The sequence below is a fragment of the Polypterus senegalus genome, chromosome 6 (assembly GCF_016835505.1).
Source record: "Polypterus senegalus isolate Bchr_013 chromosome 6, ASM1683550v1, whole genome shotgun sequence".
In the NCBI taxonomy this organism is placed as follows: Eukaryota; Metazoa; Chordata; class Cladistia; order Polypteriformes; family Polypteridae; genus Polypterus; species Polypterus senegalus.
Window position 1 is genome coordinate 30,659,332 of NC_053159.1, and position 17,701 is coordinate 30,677,032.

General features: G+C 35.1%; 1 protein-coding gene across 15 annotated transcripts in view; it reads left to right on the forward strand.

The window, feature by feature from the left end:
- Window positions 1-17,701, forward strand: part of LOC120530915 (eukaryotic translation initiation factor 4 gamma 3-like) — a 206,790-nt gene that overhangs the window by 110,127 nt on the left and 78,962 nt on the right. For 13 of the 15 annotated variants that reach the window (XM_039755722.1, XM_039755723.1, XM_039755714.1 and 10 more), the window contains 4 exons: window positions 211-322; window positions 6,170-6,267; window positions 8,444-8,578; window positions 16,958-17,099. In XM_039755722.1, the coding sequence (XP_039611656.1) occupies window positions 211-322; window positions 6,170-6,267; window positions 8,444-8,578; window positions 16,958-17,099 (487 nt within the window). The remainder of the gene's footprint in view (window positions 1-210; window positions 323-6,169; window positions 6,268-8,443; window positions 8,579-16,957; window positions 17,100-17,701) is intronic. The other 2 variants (XM_039755718.1, XM_039755719.1) reach the window with 2 other exon arrangements.

The following is a 17,701-nucleotide window of genomic DNA, read 5'->3' on the forward strand; positions in this document are numbered from 1 at the left end:
GATAATAGGTCAAAATGATACACAACAAGTAGGAAATATAATGATATAAAGTAATTTTGAGACGTACTCTAGCACAAAAGATTAGTTATCATGAGTTTATAACTTATTTAAACAGGAAAGTTCAAAATTTACTTCAGAAACCTTCCAGTGATTTATGTCAAACGTGCAGTTTTGTTTAAAGACTATTGATTTCTTTTCTGTTTATTGCAGTACCGGCACAGTTCCCCATATGTGGCACCACCTCAGCAGTATTCTGTTCAGCCTCCAGGTCCTAGCACTTTTTATACAGGTCCTGGACCTGGGGAGTTCCCTACAGCCTATGGTGAGTTGTTCTTAATTATTTTCATTAAAAAAAAGTAATTTAGAACACACAGTTTATTTATGCTTTATTTCTGAAACTGCTTTGCTAAATTCATCCTTACATGATCTTCTGCGGTTTATTCCATTAAGAAAAGAATACTGGTTTAACCTTAGCAATTGTAATTAGATTTTAAATATATATATATATATATAATATATATATATATATAATATATATATATATATATATGTCATGTATAATGTATAATTCAAGCTTCTTAAATTGTTTCACCTCCCAATAACTAGTTTATTTTAAAAGGCATTATCTACATAACTATTGTTTTCCTGTGTATACTCTGATATTACAGTAGCTGGTCGATTGCTGTCTTACAGCCATCAGTTCAGTGGCATAGCGTAGTGGGGGCGGGGGCGGTCCGCCCCGGGCGGCACTTTTAGGGGGCGGCAAAGAATTACTGTATATTTTAGTCTTTTAAATTGAAATACCTAAATAAGGGGGCGTCGAAATTTTCCTCCGTCCCGGGCGGCTAACACCCACGCTACGCCACTGCATCAGTTTAAATTTCTGCATTGAATTTATCTCTGCAAACACCCATCTTTTCATTTTCTACTCTTCTTTTCATGGTAAAGGCTATGATAACATATATACTGACTTAGGAAGACCAGGTTTTGCTCTAACAGAGTCCATTTCACTCTTTAGGATTCCTATGGTTCCCTTAGACATAGCATACTTTTTAATCTTCTCTTAGTTAATGGTGCCAGTAAACCTTCAGCAGATGGTGATCCGATCCTCTTTAGCTTCAGCTGCCTTCTTTAAATAAGAAGTAGCACATACCATCACCAACATTTCTCAGTCCTCACCCAGTGACTGAGTAAGCCTAGGTGTTTGAAGGAGAAACCTGCTTTCTACTTTGTTTCCCCACTTTGCAATCACTATTTCACAAGTTATGACTATGGATTAGAAATAAGAAGTTGGCCTAATGGGTAAACCAAAATTTTGTTACAGAAACTCTGCTCATACTGCATCAAGAATCCTACACTAATCTTATTTTCAAGAATTTCTTCCAGCCCATATTTGTGACAACAAAACCATAATCACTAAAATGTGAATTAATTCACAACCAAAACCGATTCACTGATTTAATAGCAGTGATCTAACTTGTGTCTACACAGATTCACTACTTATAACAAATAGGGTTAACTAATTTAAAAAAAAAAATGACCATTTACAAGTTTGCATTTCATAAAATTGCTATAAACAACATATTTAAAGATGCATGCTATGAAGGTAGCTTTTACTCCACAAAACAGTTTATAGAAATGTAGCTACCCTCTTACTTTGTATTAGGAAGGACATAGAAGCAGTTTACCAGATTCTGTAAATCATATACTTCAAAAGATGTGTATTGTGCTGTCCAGCATTATCAATATTTTACCTCAGATATACCAAAGAAAACATTTGAGCCATATAGTATATACAGTAATAATTTGATCTCCTTAATATGTCATCTATAACAGTTGAACTTTTAAATATTGAACTTTTTCTGATATGGGAAAAACACCCAAATGCATGTGTTCTCCTCAGGTATTGTTCAAATAAGTATCATGTGAATACGAAATAGTCAGATATTTCTAATACAAGTTTTTGTCTGCTTTAATTTTTTTTTTTTAATGTAATTAGCCCTATTCGTTCTCCAACGGTGACCTCCTATAATTCACCAGCAGGTAGTGTAGGTATAGTCTGTGTTTATCAGGTTGGTCTAATAAAAGTAAGGTCACTGTAACTATCAAAGTTCTGTTTGGAACTTTGAAAAGATAAATGTTAATGATTTCCAGGGCAAATTTCATTAGGGCAAGCAGCCATTGCATATGTCAACTACAGCCATGCTTTGTGTTTTGAAACGGAAGTACTTAGCAGAGGTTCATTGTCAGTTCACAGATCATAACAGTCTCACAAAGCAAATAACGGTACTCATAGCATTACTCGTGATAAACATGATTGTAAAGGCCATGATTTCTATTAATGTTGTTAAAGAACAGGGGTTTTGAAGTTTAAAGTAGGCTAGTGCACCAGGCAAGAGCATTATTGTGTGTACAGACTAGATCTGTGCCATCACAGAGCTTATTTTCCACAACCAGACTCATTTGAACCATTTAAACAAGCAATTTTTGTAAAAGAAATCTGTTGTCTAAAATGTCATTAAAAATGAAGAAAATCGTACCGCTAATGTTTGTAGGTATTTTACATGGCAGTTTAGAATTTCTATTTCTCAGACTGGCAATTGTTCTAAGCAGTCAGTACACAAAGATTTTTTTTCTGTCTTAGAACATGCAAGAAAATGTATTTTTTCTTAATACTTCAACATTGTCTCTTGATGCATTTCTGAAGATGTGTAACTTTGTTTGCCATCTATGCTCCATTTTTTACCATTGTATTTTAAAAATATGAGTACTGACCTTATAGTTGACTTTCTGTGTGCCTTTTATTCTTTATTTCTTTCTAAGGAGGCCTACTGTATCCAGTGCCTTTTTCTGAGATGCACTATAAATCCGTCGTTGTACTGTACATTGTTTTCTACAATTAAAATTTTAGCTTCTCAGAAGATCTGCAGATTGTAATGTAGAGTTACTATCCATATATTGCACTGTCTTTAAAATTCAATTTTATTGGTAGTGGCAGGAACAAGCCATATGTAATTAAGGAGTGATCAGTGATACAGTAATTTCACTTAGTCGTGTAATAAGTACTTCTTGAACTTTAGCTCCATAAGTATTAATAAGATCCAATGTAATATTATGACAATGAGTTGGGCCATTAATAATCTGGCAACACTTTGCCAAATTTAGCAGAATAGTAAAACATTTCCTACTGGTGTCAGTTTCCTCATCTATGTGAATATTAAAATCCCCTATCTCCACTCTATGGTTATAATTTATAGCTAAGTCAGATAATAGCCTAGCAAACTGAGTCGTGAAGCAGTGATGTGGCTCTGGTGGTTGGTAAATTAGTATAATTGTGCTGAATTATGTATTAATATTTCATATGATTACCTTAAGGGATGTAAATTCATCTGAAACATTACTATTGTAAAGAATGGAGCTAATCAACCTGTAGCTAAAAGGTGTTTGAATGAATCAGTTCAGAAGGAAAGAGGGGAATTCCCCTATGTGATACGAACATAAGATAGTTAGACAGAGAACCTGCAATTGATGTGTGGGCAGCACATCAGAGTTGATTGGCATTCAGCAAAGAGTGGGCTGTGGTGAGCGGGTTTTATGGTGAGCAAAAAGACTGACTTAAGCCATAAATATGGAGAGAGCTGGATGACAACTTTCACTGTGCTAAAAATGTTGCTTAGCAGTATAACATACCAGAGCTGTGATTATACTGTTCATTCGTACCCGAAGAGCTGCTTTTGCTTTTGTGTAACTTGAGCCTGAAATACAATTCTTTATGATCAGTGATATCTTTAGTATTTCCATTATACAATAATTCAGTTATTTTCCAGGTTCTTAGTTATTTAGTTAATTTGAATGAATTACTGGGCTTTATCTGATATGTATAGCTAAATGGGGAGCTTATTTAAGTTGCATTCTTCTTTCATGGAGTAATAATGATAATGATTTTATACTAATATGACTTATTTTTATATAAACCTAGTTTTCTTTTGGCAATATCACTTTATTCTTAATATAAGCAGGCCTAAACAATGTTTGGAACGTGGCTCAGCTGGAAACTGTTTAAGGGGGGACCTTTTTCCGCTGCTACACCGTTAAATACGCATGCAACAGAGTACATGCGTTAGTAGAGCTTTTGAGCGCTGAAAATGGACAGAGACAAAGCTGTAGCAGACGATAAAGTTGGAACATGATGACACAGAAGAACTTTTGCTGAAAAAATGAGCCATGTCTGTTGTCTAGAGATAATTCCGTTTTAAAAGGTCAGATGTGGACCAAACAGCTATTTACTGCAAATGCTGTAAAGCTAAAGTTGTCACCGGAGGCGGCAACACAAGCAGTTTGCTGCACCACCTTAGCCGCACACATGCTTTGGAGTACCATGAATGTATGGAACTAAGATTGGCACCCTCCACGTCCTAGGGTAAAACTGAAAAAATCGAGTCAGATGTCACTTGTAGACACGTTTGCTAGAGGCACTGTCTACAACAAAAAAAGCAAGCGGTGGATTAAGATAACCAATGCCATTACAATCCATATAGCTGAAATGTCAGTGGACAGAGATTGTTAACATTAACAGAAAGTATACTGTAGTTGGTTTATAAAAAATATTTACTATTCATTCCTTTTCTAAGACATGTTCAGTGCAATACAATACAACGTTTGACAAGCACCACTGGATATTTATATATTTTAAATGCTTCTTTGGATGGTTGAAAATATGTTGTCAAAATTATAGTTTAAGTTGTTTGCATACTTTTTTCAATAAAAAGGTTCTATATTTTGACTACAACTGTGATTCCTTCTCTTCATTATTGCCACCCCCTTGAAAACTCACTTTATGAAGCCATGCAAACCTGTATTAATATTTGTGTGCGCATTAAAATGTTTTTTTGTACAATTCTCGTGACAGTGGAATAGGTTATTCTTAGCCAGTCTACTGCAGTAATTCCAATGGAAAATGTGGTTAACATCCACTCATGCATGGGGGAAAAACATACCGTTGAATAATACCATGATATAGAATTTTGGTCATACCGCCCCGCACTACTCTTGAATTTCAGCAGAGTCTAACAACTAATCACAGACCCTATACAAATACCAATAGCATATCCATTTTTAAATCACTTGAATTAGGCTTTCTTTCTCTATGAGAGCTACTGAGCCACAGTAGCCCCATTAAGGCCAAATTTTTAACTACATGTCATTGTAAAGTATTTTTAAAAAGCAGGTGCTTAATGTAGTGTACTAATGTATTTAAGAAACAAAAATGTAATGTACTCTTTTGAAGTAAATTAAAAATGTAAAAGGCTCCAACATTGAAGTCAATTAACGTAGTCCTCAAATTCACCTGAATATTATGCTATGCAGATATGTTCTACAGTTTTATATGTTCTGTATTCTAAAATTTTATAGCTGAGTTTTATTTTTTTTATATAAATATATATATATATATATAAATAATTTAGTTACTTTTTACGATTGCTTTCTAAAGGGTTGTACTTCTATTCTAAAGAAAACAAAACATTTATTTAGATATATTTACAGTTACAGTATTTTGTTTATTGTTTTATTTTGTCTCTTCCATTTCCCAGACCTTTACAGACTCTAGCACAAGCTTTAGATTTTTTTTTTTTAAATAGGTTAAAAGGATTTTGTTTCATGTAAATCATTACAGTGAAATTCTTACTTGTATGTGCTATTTAACAGGCAGCATGTTTCCACTCTCAGGTGCAATGATTAATGATAGTTTATATTAATGTGTGTGTATGTACATATGTAGAAAAACATATTTTTATTCTTGAAACCTGTCATACAGCTGATTAAGCTTGTGGAGGATCTATATGCTATTTTGTCACCTGTAATACTTAAATATGGTACAGTATCAACATTTTGAATTCCTTTCATTATACAATGCAAAGTTTGTGAAGATTTTTAAATATTTACATAAGGTTTTGTTTAAGCACGTACTTGCAGAATAAGAGAGAAAAGTGTTGTAAACGGTAATGGCAAAGGTTTTGCAAAGAAAGTTGTAAAATTGCATTGGTATTTTGATTTTCAAATATTTAAGTTAAACCTGTGATACTTGTAGCCTTGCTTACCTAATTTTTTTTTAAACAGTAACGTAAATTCATGTATATTACTGCATTTATTTTTTTGCCAAACATTGCAGGAGCACCGTACTATCCTGGACAGACTGTGTATTCCTCTCCTCCAATTTTAGTGCCTACACCACAGCAGCCTCCTCCAGCAAAAAGAGAGAAAAAGACTGTAAGTTGATTTTGCATTCTTTGTATTCACTGAAGAGCACTGGTTGATGCACATGTTGAAGAAATTTTAACTTTAGGAAAGCTGGGATATATTCTTCAAATGCTAATCCATCACTGGGAGACACAAGTCATGCTTTTCCCAAACATGTTCACATTCTTAATTAACATGGTCATTAATATGGCATTAAAATGTGGAACACATTAGCCAGATTGTGTCACCTGTTGTCTGTCATGCATAAGTCTGGCTGGATCTGATATCTTTGTGTTTCTGTTGTTCCTAAAACAATATCAGATTTATTTCAGAAAGGTAATTGATCTTCACCAGTTATTCACTTTCAATCATTCAGCTTTAAGCTTCGCTCTCAATACAGTACTATACAGTATGTGCACTTCCTCACACCTCATAATACATTACCTAGAGGAGCACAAAAACTGTATTGCACTAATGGCAGATTTTTCAGGCTCTGCTTTACTTCTCAATTGGGAGACTCCTTCTCATTCAAAGTGAAAATCAGCCAGTTTTGATCAGCACCCTATCAGTAGTATCACTACTCTGCAAAATTTTAAATTGTAACACCATACTCCAGAAGGCACAAAGAACAGTTGTATCAACCCAGAGTTTTATTTTAAACAACAGTTATCAAATCACTCATTTCATAACTTATTCAGGTAAGTTGCAGAGGCTCTAAGGGATCAGATAGATTCTCCTCAGTTGCCCAGGCATCATAGATGCCAAAAAGAACTTGAAGATGGAGTGACCAAGCACCCATTCTAAAGCCCTATACACTATGGGGTACCTTACTTTTAAGTCTTGGAACTTACAGATTGTAAACCCCATGCCCCGTTGTCTGCCCTGGCGAAACATTAAAGTTGCAGTGGAGTTGGGAAAACACATTGTCTCATTCGACTACTGAAGGAAAGGTGTCATTTTAGACCTCTCATGTTTTTATATTCCTAAGATTTTGTCTTTGACAGTTTACAATGACAGTTTACATACATAGTTATGTATGTTGGTAGGCACTATCGAGACATCTAAAATGCAGTGAGGTGTTAAATGTTATGAAAGTGATAAAACCTTTGTTATCAGAAGTACACAGATTTTTTAAACTATATTTTACAATTCAAATTACTATAGAAGTACAATTTTCTGATGTATGAAAATTCAACAGTGACTGAGAAAAGATCAGACATTGTACACAAATATGTAGAGGGAGGTTCTTTCCAAAGTGAGTGAATTCTGTTGCCATTGTGTTTGTTCAACAAAAATAAACTGCAACTAACATTTATAGAAATATAGGGAATGCTGAAGAAAGTGAGCACTGAACCTGACTTTAATATTTTACTGTTGCTCTGTTGAGAGGCATATATGTTATTGGAATATGAGCAGTAACATGAGTGTGCAGTTGTAGTGTTTACATTCTGTGCTGCTTTCTGTTGATACTTTCCAAGATCCATATTTTTAAGTGTGTACAACTATGCTATAACTCTATGTAGCCCTTATTCTCGATGTACTTTATGTAGCACTAGCAAAAAATTGACGTATGTAATGCTGCAATATATGTTTTTGTCCAAACAATTGTCACACTACAGCTTTGGATAAAAGTGACTACACTCACTTTTTATAGACTGTCCTGTTCACATCCTCAAATAGTGGATATCAAGCCTTAAACAGTATGCTGTGCAGTTACTGCCCAAGCTGGTGGTTAATATCTAGTTACTCATCTGTAAAGTCATTTATTTCAATCTAGATATGAACCTCACACCACATTTACCATTGTCCTTACTCACACAAATTAAATTTTATGGCACAAACACATGGAAAAAAAGAATGAAACCTACATTAGAGATGCAGATCATGAAATGAGGAAACAAGACCCATACCAAATGAAAAAATAAGGGGACATTTTCCTGTGTTTTTGCATTATTTGTCAACTGTCTTCCAGACAGGATAGATGTTCAGCTGGCTTAAGGTTTGTACAGGCTGGAAGAAACTTCCTTGCAAGTGACAAAACCTGTCTTATCAATTGTGTAAAAAAAAAACACTGCATCATATTGCATTGTAACTGCTCGGTAAGTTTGCGTTGTAAGGTTTGCTATGTATGCAATGTTGGAATCAACAACAAAAAAATTGTTATTGCTGTGGTAGCAAGAATCAATAACGTATGTTTTACTTTCAGATCCGTATTAGAGATCCTAACCAAGGTGGTAAGGATATTACGGAAGAAATAATGTTAGGAGCTGTAGGAGGGGCTGGGAGTCGAAATCCAACACCACCAGTTGGTCGACCACCTTCCACACCAACTCCACCCCAGGTAAAGATGTAAAGCGTGGATTGATGCTCATTTTAAACCCTCTAGCCAGACTTAACATAGTGTGTCTATAATTTGATCCACAAGTAATATTCAAAACTAACCTGTATTTTCATTCTCTAGCTGTAAACTAAAATATGAGCTAATTTTGCTGAAAATGCAGTATGTCTGCATTCTTTGTAATTTGCATTATTTTGTCATCTTTGTATTTGATATGTTGCATGTTTATGGCTTTCCACAAAATGTCCATATCCTAATGGATTTTTTGGGAAAAGAGCTTTGTTGTAATCAAAATTAAAGGATGTTGCTTCTTAAATTTCTTGTGTGTCTGTTGTGTACTAACATGTTTGTCTCTATTCATCATGCTTCTACTACCTTGTTTTTTTCTAAGGTGTTCCTTCTGTAGAGTATAGCAAGCTAACACTTGGAAAGGGAAATTTTGTACTGTTTAACAAGAATATTCCGAATGCACATTCTGTTACCACTAATTTGTTAAGAAAATACACATTACTGGAGAGGAACAGCAACACTCCTACATTATTGCTTTTCAAAACCTGTCCATGGTTAAGTTGTTTTCATTGTTTTATAAATATTTTGAAATCAATGAAGTGAAATCAAAGTATTGGCACTTTAGTACTAACCCCAGTGTATTCTTTTTCACCTTGTAATAATCTAGGGAATCTAGGGAGTTGCTCACCAACTTCACGTCGCTGCCACTGCAAATAGCTGTTTTATATCTTTTTCCTTTATAAAGCAAATCAGATTCCCTAAATACTCAATTTTTATAACAAAATGTTTTCAAGGGTATAAGAAAATAAGATTTAACGTTTAGATAAGAAACAATAAAATGTTAAAGTATTGTGACAAGTTACAGAACAGCACTGTATTATTAGTTAATTTGTTCAGTTCTGATACATTCATTACAATATTTTTACTATTGCTGTATTTAAAATATCATGAACAAAATGGGTCATTGCAGATGAATAGTACAGAAAATGGAACGTTAAAATGTCAATCAATCAATCAATCAACATTTATTTATATAGCACATATTCATACAAAAAAATGTAGCTCAAAGTGCTTTACAAAATGAATAGAAAATAGAAGACACAATAAAAAATAAACATAAGTCAACATTAATTAACATAGAATAAGAGTAAGGTCCGATGGCCAGGGTGGACAAAAAACAAAAAACTCCAAAGGCTGGAGAAAAAATAAAATCTGTAGGGGTTCCAGACCAAGAGACCGCCCAGTACCCTCTGGGCAATCTACCTAACATAAGTCAAACAGTCCTCTTTGTATTTAGGGTTTTCATGGAAGGACCTGATGATGATGGTCACGTAGACTTCTGGCTTTCAGTCCATCAATGTTGGTGCATCATGATGCTTTGAGTAGGTGGTGGTGGCGCAGGCCGCCACCACAAAGAAACCGGAAAAAGAAACAGAAGAGAGAGTAGGGGTCAGTATGGATTTTAGAGCCACCATGAATAGTTATTATGAAGAATTGAACATACAGAGTATCAGTATTAAGTTAAAGTGAAGTTATAAAAGGCCATGTTAAAGTAATGTGTTTTCAGCAGTGTTTTAAAGTGCTCTACTGTATCAGCCTGGCGAATTCCTATTGGCAGGCTATTCCAGATTTTAGGTGCATAACAGCAGAAGGCCGCCTCACCACTTCTTTTAAGTTTAGCTTTTGGAATTATAAGGAGACACTCATTTGAAGATCTAAGGTTACGATTTGGAATATAACGTGTCAGGCATTCCGATATATAAGATGGAGCGAGATTATTTAAGGCTTTATAAACCATAAGCAGTATTTTAAAGTCAATCCTGAATGACACAGGCAACCAGTGTAGTGACATCAAAACTGGAGAAATGTGTTCGGATTTTCTTTTCCCAGTTAGGATTCTAGCAGCTGCATTCTGCACTCGTTGCAAATGATTTATGTCTTTTTTGGGTAGTCCTGAGAGGAGTGCGTTACAGTAATCTAGTCTACTGAAAACAAAAGCGTGAATTAATTTCTCAGCATCTTTCAATGATATAAGAGGTCTAACTTTAGCTATGTTTCTTAAGTGAAAAATGCTGTCCTAGTGGTCTGATGAATATGCGATTTAAAATTCAGATTACAGTCAACGGTTACCCCTAAATTTTTTACTTCCGTCTTAACTTTTAATCCTAGTGCATCAAGTTTATTTCTGATAACCTCACTGAATCCATTATTGCCAATTACTAAAATTTCAGTTTTCTCTTTATTTAGTTTGAGAAAATTACTATTCATCCATTCAGAAATACCAGTAAGACATTGTGTTAGTGAATCAAAGAGTCGGAGTCATCAGGTGCTATAGATAAGTACAGCTGTGTGTCATCAGCATAGCTGTGGTAGCTCACGTTGTAACCTGAGATAATCTGACCTAACGGAAGCATGTAGATTGAGAATAACAGCGGACCCAGGATAGAGCCTTGTGGAACACCATATCGGATATCATGTGTCTTTGAGATTTGATTACCACAACTCACAAAGAATTTTCTCCTGCCGGGTAGGATTCAAACCAATTTAAGACACTGCCAGAGAGGCCCACCCATTGACTAAGGCGATTTCTAAGAATATTATGATCAATGGTGTCAAATGCAGCACTCAGATCTAAGAGGATGAGAACAGATAAATGGCCTCTGTCTGCATTTACCGCAAGTCATTTACTACTTTAACAAGTGCAGTTTCTGTACTGTGATTTGTTCTGAAGCCTGACTGAAATGTATCAAGAATAGCATGTTTATTGAGGTGGTCATTTAACTGCATAATGACTGCCTTCTCTAGAATTTTACTTAAGAAGGGCAGGTTAGAGATGGGTCTAAAATTTTCAAAGGCAGAGGGGTCAAGATTATTTTTTGAGCAGGGGTTTAACTACAGCAGTCTTAAGACAGTCTGGAAAGACCCCGTATCTAATGACAATTAACTATGTCCAGAATATTGTCAATTAGAACGCCTGATATTTCTTTGAAAAACCTGGTTGGTATTGGATCAAGGACGCAGGTGGAGGGTTTCAGTTGAGAGATTATACTATGTAATTCAGGTAAATCTATCCTGGTGAAAGCATTTAATTTGTTTATAATGGAGTACCGGGGCTTTGGAGGTTCTGCAGTGTTGGGGAGATATACTATGTTATCTCTAATATCATTAATTTTTTGATTGAAAAATACAGCAATGTTCTCACAGGTTTCACTGGAAGTATTCTGGGGGCATTCCTTTGTGTTACCTGGGTTTAACAGACGATCAATTGTAGAAAATAAGACTCTGGGATTACTAGCATTGTTATTTATAATATTAGAGAAATAGCAGCCTCTCAAGACGGACAGTGTTATTGTATTCTGTTATTTTAGCCTTCAATATCTCATAATGGATAGTTAGTTTAGTTTTCCTCCATTTACGCTCAGCTCTACGACATGTTCTTTTTAAATCAGACACTCTTTGGGTCTTCCATGGAATAACAATACTAGAGGATTTTTTAACTGTCTTTTCAGGTGCAACTATGTCAACAGCAGTTCTTACTTTAGAATTAAAGTTTTCCACTTTACTATTTACATTATCCTCGGTATTATAGTTGGCATTATAAACGGACTGATTGCTTAGAATAGTTGTAAGCTTTAAAGCTGCTGATGAGTCAAAGAAGCGTTTTTTAACAAAATGCTTCTCATGAGCGTTTTCTATCTTTATTTCTATATTAAATAGTAGAAGGAAATGGTCTGATAGACCGATATCAATGACCTGCTTTATATCAACTTTAAGTCCTTTAGTAATCACTAAGTCTAACGTATGACCTGCTTTATGTGTAGGCTGATTAACGAGCTGCCTCAAATCAAAAGAGTCCAGGATGATTTGGGGGCAAAGAACAAAAAGAAAATGAGGAGGAAAGGATTTCAAGCGCCATTTGTTTGTTTTCAGTATACATTGACACAGGTCTCTGACTCGCACACTAACCGATAGACAAGAAATGTATGGCTTTTTGCAGATAAGTAAAAATGGTTTTGACTAATAGATCTCATAGCTGTGGGGCCCCAGAAAAATAATCCTCCCCAAAATGTTAAGTTAGTTATGATAAAATTGAAGAAATTCTCAATGATGTTTCACATGTAGTGTTCAGAAGGGGCAATCAATGCCAGTGCATAGTTTTTGCTGAGTAGTGCAGATGGTAGAATAACTGACTAGGGTAGCATTGTGGTTCTCAGCTTATATAATCCACTTGTATCCTTTTTTTGCTCTTGATCTTCTGTATATCTTGTATACAAAAATATAGGCAGAAGAATAATTATAAATTTGAGTGAAATATATTGTGTTGCATTGTTCTAAAAATGTAAGATATTCTCAACCATTCAGGCTTTACTTCATTGCATTACTTATGTATTAAGATAGGAATTTATTGAGTAGTGCAGATGTTAGAATAACTGACTAGGGTAGCATTGTGGTTCTCAGCTTATATACTCCACTTGTATCCTTTTTTTGCTCTTGATCTTCTGTATATCTTGTATACAAAAATATAGGCAGAAGAATAATTATAAATATGAGTGAAATATATTGTGTTGCATTGTTCTAAAAATGTAAGATATTCTCAACCATTCAGGCTTTACGTCATTGCATTACTTATGTATTAAGATAGGAATTTATTTAATATTATTTAATACAAGAGTTCCAAAACTTTTTTCAGGTGCAGACCCCTTTGTTAAAAACTTTTAAAAACCGTCGACCCCCTAGTCATTTACTTTACTTACTCAAATTAATAAATGTGTACAGTATTCAATATTAAATATTTCACTAGATATCAAACTTTCCCTTTTAATCACTTGTAATTAATGATTGAAAAAGATTAAAGGACTACGGAATATAGCATTATCTTGTGCAACATTTAATATCGAAACCTGCACTAACGAAAATTAAAGTAAAAAAGTTTTTTTTTTTAATTTATATATTTTTAACATTTATTAAATAAATATGTAAATTCTAAATAAGTACAAATAGTCCAAGCTGTACTGTCTGCATTTCTTTTTTGGTACAGTCATATTATCTGAAGAAATAAAAACTTTTATTAACAAACAGTTTTGACAACCCCTGTGATATAAAAAAACAATAAAGTATGTACTTACTTGAAACAGAAGATTTTTGTTCAAACTCGAATAAATAAACTGTGTCCTCTGATTATATTTTTCGTAGTACTGCTCCTCAATAACTAATTATATTCAAAGTTCAATTCATAAATAAGTACATGTCACATCAAACGATCAAATTTATAGTGTTTTATAAAAGCATGACTGTGGAAGACTGATAGATTCTGCTAATATCGAATATGCGTCGTCTCGTCCCACCGCAAGCAAGTGCGGACATGCGACGTTTTTTCATGTCCGCACTTGCTTCGAAACGTTTAATAGGACAATGCACAGACATGTTTGTGCTACATGAATTTTCATGCATTCTTACGTGTGACTCTTTCAATGACATTTTACCTTTTAGTTCGCAAATTTGGTATGTAATGTGTTTTTATTAAAAAAGGGTTTTTTTGAAATTATTTTATTTCTTACCTATTGGAATCACAGATATTTTGAAGTAGCAAACAAATAGCAGTAGTAAGGGGGTCTATTTTTGCTGTTGTCGACCCCCAAATTTTTTTAATGAAACTATCAACCCCTAGAAAGTTCAAATCGACCCCAGGAGGTCGATATCAACCACTTTGAGAACTCTTGATTTAATAGCATTTTCTTTTGAATTTTTCTGTTACCATTTTCTGTATTCTGTAATTTATCAGCTGTCAGTGTTCCTTAAGAAAACATGACCATCACGATTTGAAGTCTCCACTGTATCTTAATTCACATTTGACCTAATCCTGCACAAATATTTAGTTAGGAGTTTCTAATTATTACTCCTTCAGCCCTTACGTACATCATTAATAGTTAATTTCCTGTTCCTATATGTACTGTATTAGCATCGATAACTGCGTCATCCATTCCATGACCAAATATGAATTGACTAGCTGGGAGTGAAGTGGCAGTGGCTGTATATAAGTTTAATCTTAGATCCTAAAAATGGCAGAAAAGACTCTGCATGTAAAAATTGGCACAGAGAGTGGCTGTTGTTAAACTATATACAGTGCATCCGGAAAGTATTCACTGTGCATCACTTTTTCCACATTTTGTTATGTTACAGCCTTATTCCAAAATGGATTAAATTCATTTTTTTCCTCAGAATTCTACACACAACACCCCATAATGACAATGTGAAAAAGTTTACTTGAGGTTTTGCAAATTTATTAAAAATAAAAAAATTGAAAAAGCACATTTACATAAGTATTCACAGCCTTTGCCATGAAGCTCAAAATTGAGCTCAGTTGAATCCTGTTTCCCCTGATCATCTTTGAGATGTTTCTGCAGCTTAATTTAAATCCACCTGTGGTAAATTATATTTACCATCTGTCTATATAAGGTCCTACAGTTGACAGTTCATGTCAGAGCACAAACCAAGCATGAAGTCTAAGGAATTGTCTGTAGACCTCCAAGACAGGATTGCCTCAAGGCACAAATCTGGGGAAGGTTACAGAAGAATTTCTGCTGCTTTGAAGGTCCCATTGAGCACAGTGGCCTCCATCCGTAAGTGGAAGAAGTTCGAAATCACCAGGACTCTTCCTAGAGCTGGCCAGCCATCTAAACTGAGCGATCGGGGGAGAAGGGCCTTAGTCAGGGAGGTGACCAAGAACCCGATGGTCACTCTGTCAGAGCTCCAGAGGTCCTCTGTGGACAGAGGAGAACCTTCCAGAAGGACAACCATCTCTGCAGCAATCCACCAATCAGGCCTGTATGGTAGAGTGGCCAGACAGAAGCCACTGCTTAGTAAAAGGCACATGGCAGCCCGCCTGGAGTTTGCCAAAAGGCACCTGAAGGACTCTCAGACAATGAGAAACAAAATTCTCTGGTCTGATGAGATAAAGATTGAACTCTTTGGTGTGAATGCCAGGCGTCACATTTGGAGGAAACCAGGCACCGCTCATCACCAGGCCAATACCATTCCTACAGTGAAGCATGGTGCTGGCAGTATCATGCTGTGGGGATGTTTTTCAGCGGCAGGAACTGGGAGACTAGTCAGGATAAAGGGAAGATGACTCCAGCAATGTACAGAGACATCCTGAATGAAAACCTGCTCTAGAGCGCTCTTGACCTCAAACTGGGGCGAAGGTTCATCTTTCAGCAGAACAACGACCCTAAGCACACAGCCAAGATATCAAAGGAGTGGCATCAGGACAACTCTGTGAATGTTCTTGAGTGGACCAGCCAGAGCCCAGACTTGAATCCGATTGAACATCTCTGGAGAGATCTTAAAATGGCTGTGCACCGACGCTTCCCATCCAGCCTGATGGAGCTTGAGAGGTGCTGCAAAGAGGAATGGGCAACATTGGCCAAAGATAGGTGTGCCAAGCTTGTGGCATCATATTCAAAAAGACTTGAGGCTGTAATTGCTGCCAAAGGTGCATCAACAAAGTATTGAGCAAAGGCTGTGAATACTTATGTACATGGGATTTCTCAGTTTTTTTTTTTTATTATTTTTAATAAATTTGCAAAAACCTCAAGTAAACATTTTTCACGTTGTCATTATGGGGTGTTGTGTGTAGAATTATGAGGAAAAAAATGAATTTAATCCATTATGGAATAAGGCTGTAACATAACAAAATGTGGAAAACGTGATGCGCTGTGAATACTTTGCGGATGCACTGTAACATTCACATTTAATGCCAACTGGGCTAGTATATATTTTTTGTAGAATTAATTTAAAAGAGACATAATTTATAACACTAAATCGGAGTGGATAAATAAGTGATATTTAACAGTAAAACATTTCTTTGTTTAAAATATTGGTTTAAACAAAAAAACAGTACCCAAGTTAGCTCTCCTACATCTGAATCTAAGATCCACTGGATTAAGCAGTTTGGCATTTCAGGCAAAAACAGCATTTGTTTAAAGAGAAATCCATTCAGAACAAAATTGAGGTGAATTTCAAATGTCTAAACTTAGAATTCAATGCAGATATGTCTTTGGTTCTACTTTTTGCTTTTGGATTGAACTAGAAGCAAATCTAAGACAGAAAAATCTCAGCAACACTAAAATCCAGTAAACCTCTTCAGAGGGAACACTAGGAATGTTCAGTGATTGTGTCTTCCTGTTGTTAACAGTATTTGTCTTTCCTTTCTTTTTCCATTTCTGCTGCCCATTCTTTTAAATCCTTTCTTTATTTGCTATTTTGCTGTTTTCTGTCCTTTTTTTACTTGCTGCTTTCCCTTCCTTGCTCCTGCTGTCCATTGCTAAACCCTTCCTTATGTGCTTTGTTTTTGGATGTATTCCACTTTGCTAGTTTTTATGTCCACACCCTCATTATCCTCACATTTTCTACCTCAAATCCCAGCAGCTGAGCAGCCAAGTCCCGGAACATGGGCATGTGGTGTACAATATGGAGAACACTCCGCTCATCCCTACAGCTGTTGAACTAAAACAAGGTTTGGTTGTGTACCGTTTTTACTTAATATATTTTACTGAAATAGTCTGTAATAATGTGTATATGCAGTATAAGTAATATAGTTGTTAAAGCATGCCACTAGTTTCCAACATTTAGTTAAGTTACACAGTGTGTGTGTATGTGTGTATATATATATATATGTGTGTATGTATATGTATATATATATATATATATATATATATATATAAATATAATACACACACACACACACAAACAATATGGTCTGAACACACACCAGAATAACCAAAAACTAAGAAAATTTAGAGAGGATAAAAAAAATCTGCATTGGCAGTCACTGCTTCACAAATGTGAGGAGGAAAGTGTGTTTTTTTTCATTTTGTCTCTGCAGAGAGCAAATTGCCTAGGATTTCTGTTTGTCTCAGCTTTACAGGAAGGAAATGCACTCAGTAAAGGAAGTATCTCATCTCTTAGAGAAAGAGAGTAGTCACGGGAGTCGAATGACAAATCAAATTACTTTTTTCCATTCTACTTTATCAGACATGTTCTATTATCTTACAAGATAACCTTGAATTTCTTATGATAATATGTTTAGCAAAAGCTTACAAAAATCTTAACTTTAAA